Source organism: Peromyscus maniculatus, chromosome 4 (assembly GCF_049852395.1).
Source record: "Peromyscus maniculatus bairdii isolate BWxNUB_F1_BW_parent chromosome 4, HU_Pman_BW_mat_3.1, whole genome shotgun sequence".
Lineage (NCBI taxonomy): Eukaryota > Metazoa > Chordata > Mammalia > Rodentia > Cricetidae > Peromyscus > Peromyscus maniculatus.
Window position 1 is genome coordinate 8,602,239 of NC_134855.1, and position 21,173 is coordinate 8,623,411.

Below are 21,173 nucleotides of genomic sequence, written 5' to 3' on the forward strand. Positions count from 1 at the left end.
GCTCCCTGTGCTCAGTTACCAAACAGCACTTGCTGGCTTATCCTGCTTGGGTTTAACAGCAAACTCACCAACAAAAAGAGCGTGCTGGCATATACTTTTAGTCCCAGCACTGGGGAGGCAGAGGCAGGTGGAGGCCAGCCTGGTCTACAGAGTGAGTTCCAGGACAGCCAGGGCTACATAGAGAAACCCTGTCTCAGGGTTGGGGATTTAGCTCAGTGGTAGAGCGCTTGCCTAGTAAGCTCAAGGTCCTGGGTTTGGTCCTCAGCTCCAAAAAAAAAAAAAAAAAAAAAAAAGAGAAACAGTCTTGAAAAAACATAAAAAAAATTTAAAAAGGCCACACAATACTGTCTGGCTAAACTCAGCAGGGATGGCACAGAACAGTAACAATCACTGACTTTGGTCCATGAGTGACTGCAAAGGTATTGAAACTTTGGAGTTTCCAAGACATCTTGGTGAGGTGAATGGCAAGTGACTGATGCACCTTGGGCTTGCCCATGGCTGCTGCTTAGCTCCTACTCTTAGGACGGCCTCTCCTCCTCATCTACCTCACTGGGCATCTGTCCAGAGACCACCAGCTCTAGGATGGGCAGTCTTGGCCCTCCTGCAGAAGACCTGGGGGATGGGGAGCAGACGACACAGGGCCTGCCCCTCTACCTCCCAGGCCTGGGCCCAGTGTAGAAAGGGTGAGCACTTCCTTAGAGAAGTTGGAGAAAGGTTCAAGACAAAAAGCCCAAGATAACCATTGCTCGAAGCCTTTGGGATGTCTTCGCTTCCTCTTGCAGGCACCCTGGCCCAGCAGCCCCCTGCGGAATTGTCAGGCCACTTTCGGGCCATTAATTGGGGTCCTTCAGGAGCGGTTGCATTAGCCCATCCTAAACCCCAGCTGGGCCCTGGAGGGCTGGGAGTGGGCCTGGGAAAGAGCAGTGCCGGAGCCAGCTGGAGCTGGGGCTCCAGGGTGTCCAGAGCACCTTGGCCTGGGCACTACAGCATACCATCTGTGCTCCTGTGGGGCTGCAGGACAGACACATGGATGGTCACCACGAGAGAGGGCCCACTAACGGATAAGACTGCCTCCTACTTGAGAGGCCGGGGGCAGGAAAGGAGGTGCGTCCCATGGAGGATGGAGAACTCCTCACTCCAGTTCCAGTTTGGGTGGGGCTAGGTCAGTTCAGCAGGGGTCCTACTGAATGCTGTCTGTGGGCAGAGCCACTGTGGGTGTGGGGCAAGCCCTTGAAGACAGAGCAGGCACTGCCCTCCATGATGACCATGCAGCTTTCTTAATGGAACACAACCGCTGAACTTGGTACATTTCAAGCACTTTAGCCTTCCAGGACAGCCGACTGCTGATGGAGCCCATCTTCAGAGGGCGGGCGCCATGTTAATGAGAGGCCAAATTTCATATGCTTGCAAACTCTCCCCCCTGCGGCCTGCTGCTCTGCACACCCCACCCCCCAACAGAAGACTGCATCAGAGGGAAAGAGAGATTTCCATAATTTATAGTACGGCATTTCACTGGGGACAAACGCTAATCTGTACTTACCGATACATTTAAGAAAATGCATCCTCCCGCAAGCCTGCGCCATTTACGACTCTTGGCACAAACCGCAATGCTCAGTCTTCAATTAAGGGACACCTTAGGGTTCATTATCACACAATTGCTCCCTGTGAACCATGCCAAATGCTGTTTTGGCACCGAGCTTGGAAGATGAATTAGAAGGAAGTCTTCCCTGTAATGCCCTCTCCAACTCCCATTACCGTCATCAGCGCTGATGCCCTCTCGGCCGGCCCTCCCCTCCCCCGGTGGCTTTCACTATTCAATTTCTCAACGTCAAACTCGATTCTCTAGAGGTGTAGTTAAAGATGCCACATCTCCTTTTTGTCTTCCGGCTCTCAACAGGCCTCAGTGCGGCCCAGATGGGACACTCTCCCCACCCCCTTTTGGGCTAAAGGATCCACAGATGTGTCTTTCCCTCCTGTGTGGTGCATGCGTGCACAGCACCTCCCCACAAGAGGTTCTCAGCGAGGACTAATGGGCCTGTTGTCTATACGCAGACAATCCCACAGCATAGAGGTCCAAGGTGAAGGTTGGGCCAGGTAGATGCCCTGGAAAAAACCTGAATTTCAAGCCAGTTGCCTCCAAAAGGTGATAGAAAACAGCCAGCAAAGCTGCCTTTCCCCCATCAGGTCCTGTGGTTAGGCCTGCAGTGGGACTAGGGTGGGTGTGGGTAGTCCCCTTCTGTTTCCAACAAAAGGCCTGCATCTGCTGCTGTCCCACCTGAGACAGCAGAGCACAGGTGAGTGGGTCTGGAGTATGCAGCAGCCAGGGCAAAGAACCCAAGAGCGCACACTCGGCTGGGTCTGTGTGTGTTTAGGTGAGTGCGTGCCTGACTATGGGGCTGGAGGGTGTCAGGCTCAGGATGGGGTGCAGCCCCACTGGGTCCCCTCGGACACTGCACCCTCCCAGGCCCAGGCAGGACTACTCACTCATTTGCTGTGACAGAGAGGACTCGTTCTTACTGTGGCCCTTAAGTCAAAAGATCTTGTGCGAAGCTACACCTAAACACCAGACTGGCTTCAGAAGTCACTGTGCACCAACAGGTCAGGCTGATGCAGGCAAGGTGACCTCAGCTAGGAAGTGAACGAGCCAGGGGCCAGCAAACAGAACAGACGGAGAACACTTTGCCCACAAGGTGTCTTGTGGAAATTTTATTATATAGAGTGTAAAATGAATTGTCAGTCAAATAAAAAGAACACCTTAAAAAAACAAAACAAACAAACATGCATAACATTTCCAACTGCCTTTTTAATAGTTAGACATTTCAAGCATTGTAAGGAAAATGAGAGAACTGGAAACTGTAACTTGAGCACATTTCAAACGGAATGTTCCTCGGGGTCAATTCAAAAATGCAAGAAAAAATAGCTTCAATTCCGTTTTTTTTTTCTTTAAAAATACATGTTATCTGTACAAGATACACTACAGTAAACATTGGAAATCATATTATCCCTTTTATTAAATCAAAATTATTTAACTCATACTGTGGTTAATACTAGATTTATTTATTTATCTAGTTAATTTGACAAATATTAAGAAAATATTTAAAAGAAAAAAGCAAAAAACACCTTGGAATTAAAAAATAGTTACTACATTTTTATATGGTTTAATGTCCACAGTGTTTGTTAAAAGTTATATTGAATTTCTTTTAATATTAAAAATAACAGTATTTATATTTCTGAGAATAGAGAAAGGCTTTTTGTTTTTAAAACCAGCTTGGAGGTCTAGACATACAACCGCACCAGGTGACAGAGACGGGCAGCTTACATGAAGGTGGACTGCGTCTCTGCGCTACCCTCAGAACGCTAGAAATGACACAACCCACAAACGCCCCTCCCGCATACAAGGACCCGTCTCAGCTCACAATTCACATCATTAATTACAATACATAATAGTTCAGCTTTAAAAAAAAACGCAATAAAACTGGACAGCCAAGATACAAGTAATTAGAAGTGAAACACTTAATGAATTTACATTTACGAATATTTAAATACTGCTTAAATTTTTTTAAAGAATTTGTTACAATACCACCTAAGACTTCCAAGCCATTTTTTCTGTTGCAACAGAAAACAGAAACAAACAACAACAAAAAAAACTGTAAATAAAAAGACACAAAAATAAAACAAACCCATTATTTGATGAAATGTCGAGACTCTGAGGAGAATTGGGCACCTGAGCTCGCAGGCTTTGCTCCACAAGAACCCCAGAGCTTACACATTTGAAGTGACAAAGGAATCACGACACAGAAATTACCAGCAAGGTTTAGTAACTCATTTTCCCGATTTTTAGAAAAATTCTGTTAATCTAAATATAGTGTTTCACAGAACAAAACAAAAGTTCTTCATTGAAAGGTTTGCAAATCTAAAAATCTCTGTAACAAACAGGTTTTCCTCACACTGATTTCGGGGAAGAGCCGCGGCGGACGCCCATCTACTGCTCCTGTGGGGGAGGGAGAGGGTCAGCCCCAGCACCGTCCACCTGATGCTGGAGCCTCCCACAAGGCCTGAAGGCATCGGGTCCCCAGGAAGGTGCCCTGAGGGAGCACCAGGCCCTTCCCCCTTGAACAAAGGCCACGGCCCTTCAGGGGCAACTACTGGAGTGGCCCTGGAGTTCCCTGCAGATACAGGGAAAGTCCAGCACTTACTTATAGTTGGGCTACTAAGGCCCAGAGCTGTAGAGAGCAGCACCTGAGCAAGCCCAAGGCGGGGACAGAGGGAGACAGAGGAGATCCCCACAGGCCAGTGTGCTCACCGAGGGACTAGGTAAGCACAAAGGCTGGGTGGCATCATGGCACTGGGGACTGGCTACAGACCTGGCTGTGGGCCTGAGCCTGCCCTAAAGTCTGCCCGTAGAAGGCGGCCTGCTGCCTGTAGTACTCGGCCCAGGCCATCGTGTAGTCCGGCGGGGAGCTGGTCTGTGGGGCGGCACTGGTGCTATGACCTGGATGACAAAGGACAGCAGAGTTAAAGAAAGTGGAGGGAATAGAAGGCCCTTTTTCTTGGGCCTTGAGGCATCTGCTTCCCCCTGGACCACTGCTGCCATTTGGGGCTGCAAAGGTGCTTGCCATATAAAGTGCTGTGGCCTTCTGGTGCCAGCCTCTGCCACAGTCCACCCAGAAGCTACACTTCTACAGGTCTCCATACACCAACTGCCCGCCCAGCAACTCTGAGTCTAGAGAATCAACACAGCCAGTGGGGAGACAGTGCAGTGTGGCACTCAGATGGGGATGGGGGGGTTGGTGTTAAATCGGCCCTGGGTACCTGGAGTGCAGGTTGATAAGTTGTGGGGGGACAGGCACCTGAACTCCTCCACACCCCAGTAAGTAGACCACCTGACACCTGCCTGTCTAGTCACCAGAGGAGCTAGTGGCCCAGAGAGGACTCTGCCTCCAGGTCCAAGCAGCTTCTGACAGCCTTAAGCTGGGCCTTCTAATTGGCCAAGTGATTGTTCTAGGTGCAAGCTATTGCCAGGGGAGCCCTACATCAGACCCAGAACTGGCTTCAACTGGAATAAGCCCAGGCCCTTTGCTTTGGCAATCACTCAGGGGACATTTGGGTGTCGGCATCCCTCAAGCCTGCCTTGGTTCCTGGTGTTGTAAAGAGAATGGACTTCCACAGGAAAGACAAGCCACCAGCACCCAGGGAAGGAAGCTCCCTTTCCTGCACTGTGACCTCTTGCCTGCCCTGACATGGCCCCCTGTAAGGACTGTAAGGACAATACAACCAGCAGACATTGGCCATATCTGGCTTCCTCTGACAGGGCATGGGAGAGAGATCAGGAGGGCACCCAGATGCAGTCCCAGAGGGGTGTAAACCAGGTGACACTGGACAGCAAAGCCACAGCCGGGCAGTGTGCGGTGGCTGCACTCACTCTGCTTTTTGTAATAGTCCTCCCAGGCCTTGCTGTAGTCGGGCTGGCTGCTCTGTGGCTGGCTCTGCTGGCCTGTGCAGAGAACAGAGAGCAGTCAGGCCTTGCTCATGGACTCCCATCCTGCCTCACTTCGGCTCCAGCTGGGAAGCACAGTTATCACTGAGCAAGGCTGCAACCAAGGTTACCAGGAGGCAGGGCTGGAAGCCAGTCTTCTTAGAGTCGCTGGGCCTAGTTCCCAAGGGACAGTCAGGCCCCTCACGCTCCACTAGCGCTCTGGACAAGGAAGGTGAGAGGGGTGGGGACTCCCTGTGGCATGAAGGCACAGGTCTGGGGTTTGAGGCCAGAGACACACCGTGCATATGCCAGGGGCAGAAGCAACAGGCACCCAACTGGGATCTTCCTAGCCTTTCTTCCTGGGAACAGCACAGAACTCTAGGCACCTTCTTCTCCACTGTTGGCAGGGGAGGCAGGAATGAGGAGATCCCCAGTGTCAAGGCAAGGCAGCATTAGGCTCAGGGGCAGGTAAGCAGAGGGATAAGGCAGTGAGGCCAGGGACAGCGCCTTTGGTGCTGAAGGGTTCACCAAAGCCCTTCATCTCTTTTCAGAATCAGTCTAAGGCAGACAGAGGAATGTGAAGAATGTGCCCTCAACACAGCTCAGCAGGGTGCCTTTTTTGTTGTTGTTTTCAGGGTTTCTGTGTAGCTTTGGCGCCTTTCCTGGAACTCACTCTGCAGCCCAGGCTGGCCTCGAATTCAGAGGTCCTCCTGCCTCTGCCTCCCACATGCTGGGATTAAAGGCGTGCGCACCACTGCCTGGCAGAGTGTCTTATTTTTGCCATGCCAATGAGCTGCAGCCCAATGGCAGGGAAAGGCCCACTTGCTGAACTGCAATGTGGGGCTACGCAGCACAGGACTGCTTCCTGACCTGTCTGGACACAGGCAGACAGGTGGAAGTTGCCAGCCTACTTTCCTTCCTCCTGCTCACCACCCACACCAAGGACAACCCACCGGGTGTCAGGTTCTGCTGACCCTGACCCTAGTGCTCCGTTTGGGGGCACGGGGAGAAGCAGCTTTCCTCTCAGGGTTTATTCTGGGAACAGGGCAGATGGGATCACAATCTTGCCATCCTCCTGCCCGGGGGATGTACAGAGCACAGCAGTATTGACAGCCAGCACTGTGAGGACACCAGTTCCACAAGGCAAGGAGAAAGCAGAGTGCTGGAGAAGATGAGAACCAGGAGCCCAGGGCGACAGAGAGGGGCACTGTCAGGGGCACCCGCTGACAGGGAAGCACTGCCACAGTCTGAGAACATCAGAGCACATCTGGATGTGGAGATGCGGAGGGAGAGGGCTGAGCGCTGCACAAGCCTCCTCTTTGCAGTAGCTTCCTGGCCAGGGAGCCCTTAGCGGAGACAATTGTGTTGGTGTCCGCAGAAGTCCAGGTGACAGAAAAAGCCCTTTTCTAAGTCACTGGTGAGAAGTAAGGTCACCTTGACAAAGAAGACTGAGGAGAGGGGTCCTCAGCAGGGCAGGAGGCTGCTTAGGAGAGCCGAGCCCAGGGAAGTTGTAGGCTGCAGATTCGCCCTCAGAAGAAGATGGAGACAGGAGAGACTCTTATCAAACCACACCCACCGTCACTTCCCCCCTGCCCCAAGCTCTGAGGAGGTCCTGTGAGCCAGGGAAAGCAGCCTCACCTTCCTGTGCATTCACACATGCTAGGTGTGCCGGGCCCTTCTCTGGGGAGGAGCTGAACCAAGAGCGAGGCAGCAGAGCCCCTCACATCCCCAGTTCCCGGGATCTGTGAGCCTCAGGAAGCCACCTTGGCACCCACCCTCACCCTCCTGCGAGTCACTTACTTGGGACTTGTGTGGGCTGCTGCCAAGCCTGGTAAGTGCTGCCCCAGCCCTGGGTCAGAAAAGCTGGAGGGCCACTGTGGATGACAGAAGAGTCCTTCGTGACAGCACGGGTCACACACCCTCCCCCTGCTTTCCGATCATCCTCTTTCTGACTCCCTCACCCTCCTACTGGCAGAAGGACGGGTAATCACCTACCTCACAGGGGTGCTGTGGGGGTTCCCGTTAACTTTAGCAGCGATGTTGGGGAAGCCCCTGGGAGGAAAGGCGCTGTAGGCAAGGGAGGAGCATTGTTGATTTGCAGGAAGGGCGGCCCTTTCGACACCCTCCCCTCTCCCCAGGCAGTGTGCTCCCTTGGGAAGAGGGAGCTCTGAGGCTTTACCCTGTCTGGTCAGTGGTCTACAGAAAGGAGAGGAGATGCTGTCCCTGCCCAGGACTTGAGTAAGCACTTCCCAGGAGCAGGACAGAGGAGGTTAGACAGGTAATGGCCTCCGTCAAGATGGAGGCAGAGGACTCACTTTTGATGTGGCGCAGCTGGTGGCTGGCTGAAGGGGTTCTGTCCGAAGGCTGCAGGGGCTCCGAGGCCGGCACCCTGTGTGAGCACAGAGGAGCTCTCACCCCATGCACCACATCAGCGTGCCCTCCGCCCCGGCCCGCCCAGGGAAGCCCACTCTGGGAGGCAAGTCAAGTGAAGGAGACAGTTCTGCGCTCACACTAGCTTCCTTCCCCCAGCAGACAGGGTCTGCAGTGGTGGCCCTGCCCCTCAAGTGACCAAGACCACCACACAGCCAGTCCTGGCACCACCACGATTGCCCTGGCATGTCACCCTGGGGGAGGACCAACCTGCTTGACTCTCCCGTCAATTTAGGCTGGCCCAGGGCTCTTTCTGCCATTCTACGTCCCCATTGAGGTGAGCAGTGGCCCATCTGTCCTCCATCAACACTCCCTTTCTTTATCTGCTTTGAGGTGCCTGAAACTAAAGCCAGAGTCAATGAAAGCTGCCTGCAGGGCTGGTGGCCAGGGTGACGCCTGAGGGAGCCGGGGGCAGTGTTGGGGGAAGACTGCTGTCCGGCTGCTCATCTATGCCTGCAAGGACATGCTCGGAGGGCTGACTGCTGGAGCCTTGGCCAGTCATGCCACAGGCTTCTTTGATTGCATCTGAGCCTGGCATTCCCTGAGCCTTGGACTTTCCCTTTGGCAGAGGAGAGGCTGCCCCCATGTGATGCAAGGATGGAAAGGCACAGGACGCACAAGGTTCTGGGGGAAAACAGGTACCTTGGACATCCAAAAGCAAATCCAGCTAGTATAAGCCAGGTGGGGAAAGGCCCGTGTACGTACGCCAACTTTCTCATCTATGAGATGCCTGGCCACCTCGATCTGCTGAGGAGCGCCCCTGATGGTAAATATCCGCAGGTTGGGGTCGGTGTTAGGAGGGGGGTTCCGCTGAAGCTCCACATGCGCACCTGATTGCTGGTTGATGTTTTTGATGTTCTCGCCCCCTGCAGGCAAGAGATATAGCTGATTGGACCAGAGGTGGCTCTGAGTCTGCGTGGCCTATGTTTCGGGGAGGCTGGGAGCTGCATGCTAACTCTTGCCCACAGATAGCCACTTTCTTCTGCTTACTGGACAAGGGCCCTGACAAAATCCAGGGCTTCTTGTTCACAGCACTAGCTATTTGGAATGAAGATGACCGTTTGGAGCTGGACTGAGGCCTGTGGCCACAGGGCCTATAGAAGGGTCTGGGCCCAAGGCCCTTGGATCTGCCTTGAAATCCACCCAGAGTCACTGCGAGAGTAGAGACCTGATGGCCCTGCCATAAACAATGGGGCCTCCAGCCTAGGCAGGGCTGCCCTCCCTCCACAGGTCAAATGGGCGGCCACAGGCCCCACCAATGCCTGGAGCCCACTATGGCCTTCAATACCAAACCCTGTTCCCTCCTGGGTCCCTCTGCCTTGGTGGGGGATGGGTCCAGACAGAAGTGGTACAGGGGGGGAGGAGGCGGGGCACAGGGCCTAGATGGAGCAGGGTGAGGAAAGTTAGTTGTTCTCTCTGAAAACCGGCTAGTCTCAGTCTCTTCATAAAATGTGCGGAACAAAAACTCCACCAGCCAGGGAACAATGACCCAATTCCTGTGAAACTTCACAGAACTTACGGGTCCTGCATCTGTGGGAGTGGAGTATAGCCAGAACACAAGGAAAACCTGGAGCACAAGTCTTTCAAAACTGAAGAAGATAAAACGTTGCAGGTCTGGTGGTGTAGAAGAGCAGGGAGTCCACGTGCCCAAAAGCAAAGCCCACGTGCTGCCCCTGCCCACTTCCAACGCAACCCAGCTTGAAATGACAGGTGTAACACACTCCAACCTTCCCTACTGCCTTAGCAGATCAAAGGTCATCTAAGCATATCACCAAGCGATGTGAGGTGGCTGTGGAGGAGGAGAGCAAGGGCAAGCTTTGTCTTTATTTCACCCCGCAAGGGTCATGGAACAAGGACGGAGGTGAGTCTCAGGGAGCCTTCCTGAAGGTGGGGCAGCCAGGCTCGAGGAGGACAGACTAGGGGCTGACAGCTGAGTGCTCGCTGCACGCCCAGGAGAGCTCCTGGGTCCTCTTCTCAGAGGCTGGCACCCTTCATCATCTCTGCCCCATGCAGAGTGAGCAGCTTTGTTCCCAATCAAGCTCTGGAGATCCGACGAGGACAAAGCAGCAGCAGAGACCATGACCGCAGGCACCTGCACCCGTCTAACCTCAGATGGCCCCTGGCCAGCAGGCAAGGGCAAGTGTGCCCGAGACTGAGGACTGGCAGGCTCCAAACAGCAGCCCACCGTGGCCAGGCCGGCAGCCCAGGATGCTCTGCTGGGGCCTCAGGAGCATGCTAGTCGGCATGGAGGCACCGCAGAACTGCACGGGGCCAGAAGGAGTTAATTTAAGTTCATCGTCCTTCAACATGAGGTCACTAGTTTGGCGCATGGTGGCTGTCTTGAACTCATTCAGCAGCCTGCTCCATTCTTCCACCTGATGGGGAGCAGAAGTGACCCACCAGCGGCTGGCTGGATGTGAAATCGTAAAGCAATTAATCAAAGCTGCTAAAAGGCCTGGCTGACAAGGGCAGGGCTGGCCAGACTATCTGTCAATGTTGCTGTGTTTATCATGGAAATCCAGCAGGGGCCCGGGAGGCTGTCCAAGGGCAGAAGCCGGGGAGCTCTGCCTGGCTGCCTGGGCTCTCTCCTTCAGACATGCTTTTCCCAAGAAAAGGAAACCGCTCACGTGCAAGATCCTCTCCAGGGCCACCTTAGCTTGCAGTGGGTCCCAGACTGTTAGTGAACACAGGGACAGGGTGCCAGCCACCACTTCACTCTGTTATCACTGTCCTCTAGGCCCTACCTGGGTGGCTCCGTGGAGGATGGCAATGATACCACACACGTGCGCACGCACAGATGGGGTGCTCCTGTCAGGGTTTGCTGAGACACACTCAAATGAAAATATCACTGACAAGATGGTTTTCAAAAGGCCAAGACACCTATATCTGATCCCCTATCTATAGGTACTGGTAAATGTGATCTCTTAGTGCTGTCAACGGGCTGGGTGGGGCGTGGGAGGGGTGTGAGAATGTCTACCATTCTCAGCAGCGAGCAGGATCACGATACATTTAGTAGCGTGTACCAGAGAACAAAAACAACTGCTCCATTTGCCACCATGCCACAATTTCAGCAAGAGTAGGGGTTCTCAACCTGTTGGTTATGACCCCCAACAGGGGTCACATATCAAATATCCTGCGTATCAGATATTCACACTATGATTCATAACAGTAGCTATGAAGTAGCAATGAAATAATTTTATGGTTGGCATCATTACCACATTAGGAATCTAAAGGGTCCCAGTGCTAGGAAGGTGGAGAACCATTGACCTAGAGGCTGAGACAGGAGGGTCACAAGGCAGAGGCAGTCTGGTCTCAAACCAAAACCCTCCTTCATTATTCCTACCATCCAATAATCTGAAAGACATGGATACAATAGAGTAATATCTTGAAAGAGCACAAACACTCCCCCAAGGAGTGGTAACTACAGATGGGGGGGGGGTGTCCTGTGGTGGTAATACCCACTTAAGCTCCCAAGGTCACACGGGCAGGCGGGTGGGGTTAAGATCTGCTGATGGAGACAGCCCAAGTCACACTCCCTAGTAAGAAATCTGAGGGACTCTGGGGAGAAGTCATTGTCTCCCTATGCTGTCAAATGAATAATGAAGGAAAACACAAAAGAGCCAATGTCACACAGAAGTCCTGTTGGTAGTCAAGTTCAGCTCGGTGCTCGCAGGGAGACCAGCCAAGTCTAGGTGGTCCATGGCCTACTCTGCCTGCTCCCTCCTGGCTGACAGGAAGGAGGGCATTGTGCAGGCAAGAATGAGGCATTCCACCCAATGCTCCAAACTGCCCTCAAATGTCTAGCATCAACTAGCAAGCCAATCTCTACTCCTCTCACAGGCTGTCTGCATTGCTGAAAGCCTCCTAGGCTGTCCACGAAGACCCAGTGGCCAAATCCAGTGAGGGAAAGGTGACACCCATGTCAGAAAGCACTCTGTGGAAGGAAGGCATGAGTGTTGGTGACTTCCCAGGGCCGCGTTCATTCCAGTCTACAGACAAGGCCCTCACTCAAACAGGTGCTTTGCTTTTTTTTTTTTTTTTTTGTCACTCCATCGTGACAAGCCAAGTCAGGGACCCCAGAAGATGCCATGAATACAGGGCGGAGAGTTGGCTTCCCCTTCCTTGAGCAGCTGCAGGGGACAGAAACCCTGACAGCTGCCTCTTACCTTTGCCAATTACAAGGCCACATTTATCAGCTGGCACTGTGTATGTAATTTCCTGGACACTACCAGGAGTGCCCAAACTCCAGTCCCCACGGCCACGGCCTCTTCCTCTAGCCAGCGCCAGGCCTCCAAGGCCATCTCTTTCCTGGTAAGGAAAAAAGGTGACAGTGAGGACGTCTGCCATGCCATCAGCACATCTCCCTTCTCTGGTGACACCAACACCACACACTGGACCCTCAGCACTTCAGACTTGAAGGCTCGAATTCAGAACAGAATTAACCAACACTTGGTTATAAAAAGATACCCGTGGGCACACACAGCATCCACACACCTGCCTAAAACCGGAAGCCAGAAACTCTGGCTGAAGCCTGGGACTGCCCACTTTTCATTACAAGGCCCTCAAGACCAGGCTTTACTCAAAGCTGAGGCTAACTCATGGTGGGTCTGTCCGAGCACATAATGGCTACGAGAGAGCTACCAGTAGCATCTGAGAGGGGCTAGAGGGCAGTGTGTGACTCAACTTCTCCACAAGGCTGTCAGAGAACAATGGCAGCAGAAAGGGTCAAAGGACTTCAAGTCCTTGGTTTGGTGGGGTCGCTCAGTGGGTAAGGACGGCTGTCCTGAGCGTAACCCTGAGACTCACCTGGGGGAAGGGAGACCCAGATCCTCAAGTTGTCCTTCAACTGCACACACAGGCCACGGCATGCGAACATGCACATGTAATAAGTACAAATGTAATTAAAAAAAAAAAAAAAAGGCGGTCTTATTACCAAGAAGGTGTAGAAAGACCCTCAAGAGTGACCTCTTAGGAAGGATGGTGGCAGGTGTCCATAACCCCAGAGAATTAGGGGGACAGGCTGAGGGACAGAGGGACCTAGAACGGCTGGCCCAAGGTTGGTGTGTCGGGAATAACGGGAGTGGCAGCGATGGCAACAGGAGACAGCAGGCCTCACGCTGGTGTCAGGGAAGCAGCTCCCACACAGTGAAGAAGCACCTGCTGACTAGGAAGACGGGAAGCCTGACAAGGAAGCATGCCTTCCTGAGGGTTTCTGCTCAGACTCTGCCATGGGCAGCCAGCTTCCCCAAGACGCACGTGAGGGAAAAGGTGGCTCTTCAGCTTTCAAACTTACACAGAAAAGGTGTTACCGTGTTCAACCCTAAGAGACCACCAGGGTTCTGGTTAAAACCCAGGCCTATCCTGGTGATCAGGGACTGAACAGGAGGTACACATTTACAACTGAGAAGTAGTCCTTCACCCCTGAGACTGCTGGCGGAGCCTCCAGGCACCTCAGAATTTGCCAGAGGTCATGAGCTAATGGACAAGTAGGTAAGATGAATTTCGAAACTCTGCCCAGTCCTTTGTCTCTAGTTACTGATATGTCTTCACTCCTGCAGGCCTGGAGGATGTGCTAATCTACCACATGTGCTCCCTACCACACGTCCTCAGGTTAACAGATGCTACCGACAACATGAAAACTCACCTACATTCTAAAGGCAAGCCTGGAACCAAGTATAAGAGCAGGATTAGGGGAACATATCTCCAATCAATACTTGAGAGGCTGAGGCAGGTGATCTTTATGGCGGGTCACCATAAATTCGAGGCCAGCCTGTGCTATAGGGCTAGGCCCTATATCAAAATGGCCCCCAAAACATCAACAAGAGCCGGGCGGTGATGGCACATGCCTTTAATCCCAGCACTCGGGAGGCAGAGCCAGCCTGGTCTATAGAGTGAGATCCAGGACAGGCAACGAAACTAAACAGAGAAACCCTGTCTTGAAAAACCAAAGAAAGAAAAAGAAAGGAAGGAATGAAGAGACAAACAAACAAAAACCCCATCATCAACAAAACCCAGGTGTATGAAGACATGGTACCATCAGGGATAGAACAGGTTCTGCTCTATGTCCTGGATTCATTCCATGTTGGTTTTATATCATATACACCTGACTGTTGGAAACAGGCACTCTGCCATGACTCTGTCATCTACCAAGCTCATGCTTCAGAACCACATAACTGGGGATGGAAAGATGCTCAGAGGACCCAGGTTGTTTTCAGCACCCATGCCAGATGGCTTACAACTACCTGTAACTCCAGTTCCAGAGGATCCAACATCCTCTTCCACCCTCCATGGGTACTACATACACATGGTACACACACATGCAAGCAAACACTCATACACATGAAGTAAATATGATTACCCAAACAAAACAAAGTTAAAAACAAATTTAAAAATCTCAAAAGCTTCATGTAAATTTGCAATTTTGTACTGGGCTATAATTATAGCTAGGGAGCATATGACCTATGGGCCACAGGTTGGACACAGCTGCCGGATAACGAAAACCTAGGGTATGTGAGACGGCTTGCCCTAACAACCAAACCTAACAGCTAAATTTGATCCTCAGGACACACATGATGGAGTCTCCAGAGAACTGACTGCCACTTGCATGCCATACCATGTACACACCACACATACGAATAAATGCACGCGTGCGCGCGCGCGCGCGCGCGCGCACACACACACACACTCTAAATGTGTAGTGAAAACCTAAATTCTGGGCGATCAAGACAGGGGTTACAAATCAGCAAAGAAAAGCACCGAGGCAGGAGGAGGCAGATGTGGAAAAGTCTCCAGTTAGGGGCCTGAGTGGTCAGAGCCCCATGGTTCTGGACCCACCTGCGCTGTGAGAATGAGCTCATTGATGATGTGCGCTGCATGCTGACACCGATCTGGAGGGCCCATGACCTGTGCTGCTCTTTCTGGACTAATCCCATCGTCTGTGGAACCAAATGAGAGAGGGTAAAGAAAAGCCTGAGATCAAACAGCAAATAACATCTCATCTCACGTCTGAACTCTCGGAGGATCAGTGTGAGGAGGACTGTGTATGAGTGTGCCTTTTTCACACGTGTCAGAGTAACACCCAGTCACTGTGCAAGCACAGATGACCCAGCCCTTGGGAGGTTGAAGCAGGCCAATAACCAGCTCAAGACCAGCCTAAGCAACACAGTAAGATCTTCGGCCCTTCCATGAAAGGTTTATCCTTCTTTGTGATATTAAATTGTCTCTGATTTGCATAAAATCAAAATGGTACATTTTGTAAAGAAATCTTCACTTAGCAAAATTACAAACTGAAAATGCTTCACAGTTTGTGTGTGTATGTGTGTGTGTGTGTGGGGGGGTAGAAACCACAGGCCAGAAAGATCAAGCCAGAACACAACTAAGGAGGGGCACACTGACTAGGAAGGAAACGGAGATTGGCAAAGAGAAAGAAAATACACATGGCTAACACAGCCCTGGGTAGATCTAACACCAAACTAACCTGGTTTGAACTGGATCCTCACACCAGCATCATTCTGGATCTTTTTGATCATTTCTCCATTTCTTCCTATGACAATCCCAACAGCAAACCTAGGCACAGACACCTAGACAGACAGACAAAACCATCAGAGCTTCTGCAAATGTGGCTTTGTAAAGACTTAACTTCTAAAAAATTCATTTATTCTAATTTTATGTGCACTGATGTTTTGCCTGCATGTATGTCTTGTGAGGGTGTCAGATCTTGGGAGTCAGAGACAGCTGTGAGCTGCCACGTGGTTGCTGGGAACTGAACTCAGGACCTCTGGGAGACCAGTCAGTGCTCTTAGCTGCTGAGCCATCTCTCCTGACCCAATTTACAATTTTTAATTGTGTGTGTGTATGTCTTGTATGCCTACAAGTACAAGTACCTACTGAGACAGTGTGGAGCTAGTTACAGGTGTCTGTGAGCTGTTGTGTGGGTGCTGGGATCTGAATCCAGGTCTTCTGGCAAGAGTAGCTAGCATTCTTAACTGCTGAGCCACCCCTCCAGCCCCTGGCCTTTTCTTTTAAAAGGAAAGACTTTAAATAAACCCCTTAGTTTTTATTATAGTGCAATTTTGGAATTAAAATAATAAAGCATTTTTTTTCCTTATAGGACAATTTGTGATTGATGATTATGAGTCTGTGAAACTGCATACAAATATATGCCATTGGCTCTACCTGTGGCCTTTTACAGTCTTTTGTTCTTGATCTGTAACTGTGGTAAAATGCACAGGCCATAGCACCTGCTGCTCAGTCATTCAGAAGTGCAGAGCCCAGTGGCCTCAGATGGAGTCATGATGCTGTGGAGTGACCAGCAGCACCATCTAGACCCTGTGCCACTGAACAACACCACTTGCTTCTATTATGTTTTCTGCCTGACTCCACCTTGTCCAGAGTGGCCACTGTGAATCTAGCTGAAGGCACTAGGTGTGATGTTTGCACAGTGTGGCATAAATGGAAATTGTAGGACAGATTTTGATAGCATTTCATCTCATCAATAAAACAAGATTCCAGGTTTGATATAATCATAACACATTATCACTTTGAAAACTTGGATTTTGGCTCCTATTTAGACATCAACTTAACCTTTAAGCAAAACTGTGAAAACCAGAGGAATGACCTGCCCTGTAAGGCAGCTGGTTTTCCATGCTTGTTTCTTCTTTATACCCTTGAGCAGTGTGTGTACTCTTGAGTTTTGAAGATGAGAAAAACTACATAACCAGTTTGAGGCTAAGGAGCTGAGAGAAGTGTGACCAGTGGTTTTAGCGACATTCTTTTTTTTTTTGAGACAGGATCATATCACTATGCAGCCCTGGCTGGCCTGGGCTTGTTATGTAAACCAGGCTGGCTTTGAACTCAGCCTTGTTTGCCCACTGACCTGTGGGTCCAGCTCACCTCTATACTACCTCCTCCTGCTCTGGAGGTGAAATCGCCACGCACACCCCGAAAGTCAGCCTGGTCTTTCTCTCGGATGATCTCTAGGACCATTTCTCTTGCTTGCTGCAAAAACAAAAAGTACCAATGGGGAAAAATTCTGGAAAAAGACAGCACCGGATGAAAAGCCAGGATCAGGGTCAGGATCAGTGTGACCCAAGACTGTGAAGGCGCTCACTGCTGACAAGGATGAGAGTCTTGGGGGACAGCTACTCTAAGGTTCAAACTCTAAGTGTCACCTACTCTACCTGCAGCTCGGTCAACACAGCTAAGGAGAGTGAGTGGAAATCCTTCCAGTGGCCCCAAGTGTTTCTAGCAGAGGCTCCTTGAGCCAGAGGACAGACAGGAACAGGCAGCACAGGACATAGACACAGCTCCTGCCCTCCGAACTCTTAGATCTTGGCTTTTATACATGAAGTGCTAGGGGTGGAACCTAGGACTATGCACAATCGTAGGCACATGGTATATGGCTGAGCCACACCCTAGGTCCAGCTGAACTGCAGCAGGTACCGACCTCTGATTAAGATGGCATCATAGGCCGGGTGGTGGTGGCAGTGGCACATGCCTTTAATCCCAGAACTCAGGAGATTTCCGTGAGTTCGAGGCCAGCCTGGTCTAAAGAGCGAAATCCAGGACAGGCACCAAAAACTACAGAGAAACCCTGTCTGGGGGAAAAAAAAAGACAAAAGACAAAAGATGGCATCATAGACCTGAAAGCACGAGGCAGACCCTACTGCCCTCTCCCAAAGGTACGTGCATCTGCTCACACCTGTTTTTAATAACAAGTGGACTCAGTGCTTGCTTACCCTGCCTAGGACCTCAGGTTCAATGCCTAGGACTGCAACCAAACAAAAGGAAAAAATAACTGAAGACCTTAAAATCACAATTATTTCCCTGCAGATTTAAGAAGAAAGATCAATAAAATAGGGGTGTTTTCCTGAAGAAGACACTTTCCAAGAGGCTGGGGATGTACGCGTGTGTGGAGATCTAGGTTCAACCTCTAGCACTGTGTCAACTGTGACACAGTGGCTGGATACACCTGGAAACTTGACCGATGCAAAGACAAGATGCAATCGGATCGGGTACCTATCTATGGTCTGTGTTGGCAGGAGGAACTGTACACCGTGATTTTTAAGAGAGGGTCTCTCACTGGCCTCGAGGTCTCCAAGTAGGCTAGGCTGGCTGACCAGAGAGTTCCCAGGATCAACCTCTCTCTACTTCCTTGAGCTGAGATTAACAAGTGCCATCCACACCTAGCTTTTCTTTGCTTGCTTGCAAGGCAGTCAATTACTTTATCCATTAGATCATTTCCCTGACCCAGTAATCTTTTTTTTTTTTTTTAAAGATTTATTTATTTATTATGTATACAGCATGTATGACTGCAGGCCAGAAGAGGGCGCCAGATCTCATTACAGATGGTTGTGAGCCACCATGTGGTTGCTGGGAATTGAACTCAGGAACCTCTGGAAGAGCAGTCAGTGCTCTTAACCTCTGAGCCATCTCTCCAGCCCCCTGACCCAGTCATCTTATTTTAAAGAAGGCTAGAAGCTCTGGGGAGGAAGGGCCACTGGGAGCCGCTGGCCTGAAGGAAGGGAGGGAGGAGCTACAGTGCCGCCAGCCTCCCTCCCACCTAGCTTTCCCTGGCCACCCTGTGCAGCAAGAGACGGGAGTGACACGGAGGGACTGACCAACTTCACTGGGCCAAAGTCCAGTGCTTTTTGTTTTGGTTTTTCGAGACAGGTTTTTCTCTGTGTAGCCCGGACTGTCCTGGAGGCTCAGAGATCCGCCTGCCTCTGTCTCCTGAGTGCTGGGATTAATGGCGTGCACCACCACTGCCCAGCTCCAATGCTCTTAAAGAAGCACGACAGGTTAGATGCAATAAGGAGACAGGCTGCAGATGACAGAGCACTAGCATTAACCTGACAACATATACCCATAGAACTTACATTTCTGTCCCAGTAAGAGGGAGTGTGCAGCCACAGGCTGAACTCTGCTTTCCCAGTACAGGAAGCTGCTGAGGGCAAACACACCTGGCACTTGTTTTCATCTGCATCTCCAGCTGGCCTCGGTTTAAGCTGACCACAGCACAGCAAGGCTAACAGTATACTTAATCTGGGTTACCCAGTACCACCTGCAACATGAAAACTAGCGCATGCACTGTCCCAGGCAGTCATCTGTTCGTATGTGGCCACATCTAGCCAGTGGCTTTGGCACTGGGCACAGCTAGAAATTATATCTCCATCACATTTCCCCAAAGATGTACCACCAGCTACCAACAACCACTTGGGTCAGACCAGCAATTCTCAACCTGTGGATGGAGATCCCCTTGGATAGTGGTGGTATTGAATAACCCTTTCATAAGGGTGGCCTAAGACCACCAGAAAACACAGATATTTACATTACCATTTATTATTTTTTTTTAATTTTATTATTTTTTTTTTTTGGTTTTTTTCAAGACAGGGTTTCTCTGTGTAGCTTTGTGCCTTTCCTGGAACTCACTTGGTAGCCCAGGCTGACCTCGAACTCACAGAGATCCACCTGGCTCTGCCTCCCGAGTGCTGGGATTAAAGGCGTGCACCACCACCGCCCGGCTACATTACCATTTATAACAGCAGCAAAATTACAGTTATGAAGTAACCACGAAAATAATTTTTGGTTGGGGGTCACCAGAACATGAAGAACTGTATTAAAGGATCACAGCATTAGGAAGATGAGAACCATTGGGCTAGACAAATCTAACCCACAAGTTCTTCTTACCTGTACTTTAAATGGATCTCCAGTGATGCGGAGAGGCTTGTCTGCTCCTGTGGGCAGTGGGCCATCCTGGATCATGACCATTTTCACACCTGTCCGCTCCTGTTGGGGAACATCCAAGACACAACCCTCAACGTCATGGGGAAAACGCACGATGCCTCAAGAAGCAGGGCTGGGCCAGTTCATCCTAAGTCTGCGCCACACTTCCCATAAGGTGATGCCTTCTCCCCTGGACAGGCTTCGGGACAAAACTCCAATGTGCCCATCCTCTTTACCCATGTCCGGAGTATCTGAACTCTAGGGTGCTGTTCCTACTGAGAGCTACATATGAAGTATGTGTTCTGCTTATCATTAGCTGATGACAACCTGTGCCCACCATGCAACCAAGTGCTGCTGCCTCCCAGGCCCAGGAGAAATGGGTTCTCAAACCACCCAGGGGTCCAGGGCTAACCGGCTGATATGTGGGTTCTGTGACATCAAATCCCAAGCTTTTACAATTTACCCGAGGTTTTAGGAGGCCTTCTACAAATCTAAGGCTTGGGGTATAACATACAGGGCATCACCTACAGCCGTCAAGTCCCCGAGTTCTGAAGTCGGCTTAGAACTCAGTAGGACATGCACTCAAATGAGTAGCTCACCATTCTCGGGTCAGTGTAGCGGCATGTGTTTGGCTGGGGACATATACACTGCCTTAGCTGGACATGTTTAATCTCAAACATTCTTGACTAAAGGTTCTGCAGCTGAGAGCGGCCTCTTCATTGTGACTCTGACTATAGTAAGACAGTCACTCCTCTTTCTATAGACAAGGACTGTGAGTACTTGAAAAGTAAATGAGCACTTTTGGGCTTTTTGTTTAAGGTCTCCTAATGTAGCCCTGGATAGCTTGGAACTCACAGAGATCTACCTGCTTCAGCCTCCTGAGTGCTGCTAGGATGTTGGGGGAAGGCATGCACCACAACTGGGTTTTTAGTCTGTTCAACTATGTAATTTTGAGATAGGGTCTTACTATACATAGCCCGAACCAGCTTCCAACATACATTCTTCCCACTCAAGCCTCCTAAGCCATGAGACTCCAGGCCTGTGTCACCATATTTAGCTATAAATGAACCCCTCCCCCAAGCCAGTGTCTCATGAAGCCAAGAATGCCCTCAAACTCATTATGTAACCTAGGCTGGTCTTGAACTCCTGATCCTCCTGCCCTCAGCCCCTCAGGTGCTGAAATTCCAGGTATGTGCCCCTTGTCTGTCTAAACGAGCATGTTTAAGAGCACAGAATCAATGCTAACAAGGAGCAGATTTCTGGAGTCCCAACTCCAGGCTGTCCCATGGTGTCTGTCCTGCCCCATATGAGGAGAGGCTTGGAAGGAGCCACAGCTCTGCTGGCGAGGCCAGCCCAGCTCAGCACCCAGTACCACGCACCTGCAGCTGTTTGATTGTCTCCCCTCCTTTGCCGATGACCAGACCCACTTTCGATGCCGGGATGAGAAGCTCCTGGATTGTGCTGTTGCTGTCTATGTCATTGTGAAAGCCAGGGCCATTCCGACAGCGGTCCACAATCTGCCCCAGGAGCCGTTTGGCTTGTC

At 50.9% G+C, this 21,173-nt stretch overlaps 1 protein-coding gene across 8 annotated transcripts in view; it reads right to left on the minus strand.

Annotated features, from left to right (window-relative positions):
• Positions 1–2,675: 2,675 nt before the first annotated feature.
• Fubp3 (far upstream element binding protein 3) overlaps positions 2,676–21,173 on the minus strand; it is a 47,868-nt gene continuing 29,370 nt past the window's right edge. For 2 of the 8 annotated variants that reach the window (XM_076568959.1, XM_006983442.4), the window contains exons 7-19: positions 21,010–21,172; positions 19,595–19,693; positions 16,799–16,903; positions 15,384–15,486; positions 14,741–14,841; positions 12,073–12,214; positions 8,612–8,772; positions 7,792–7,865; positions 7,472–7,543; positions 7,277–7,350; positions 5,423–5,494; positions 4,365–4,492; positions 2,676–3,991 (exon numbers count right to left, since the gene is read on the minus strand). In XM_076568959.1, coding sequence (XP_076425074.1) covers positions 3,983–3,991; positions 4,365–4,492; positions 5,423–5,494; positions 7,277–7,350; positions 7,472–7,543; positions 7,792–7,865; positions 8,612–8,772; positions 12,073–12,214; positions 14,741–14,841; positions 15,384–15,486; positions 16,799–16,903; positions 19,595–19,693; positions 21,010–21,172 — 1,303 coding nt within the window. In that variant the 3' untranslated portion in view covers positions 2,676–3,982. Of the gene's footprint in view, positions 3,992–4,198; positions 4,493–5,422; positions 5,495–7,276; positions 7,351–7,471; positions 7,544–7,791; positions 7,866–8,116; positions 8,773–12,072; positions 12,215–14,740; positions 14,842–15,383; positions 15,487–16,798; positions 16,904–19,594; positions 19,694–21,009; position 21,173 lie in introns of those variants that run through there. The other 6 variants (XR_013050408.1, XM_076568962.1, XM_016001987.3 and 3 more) reach the window with 6 other exon arrangements.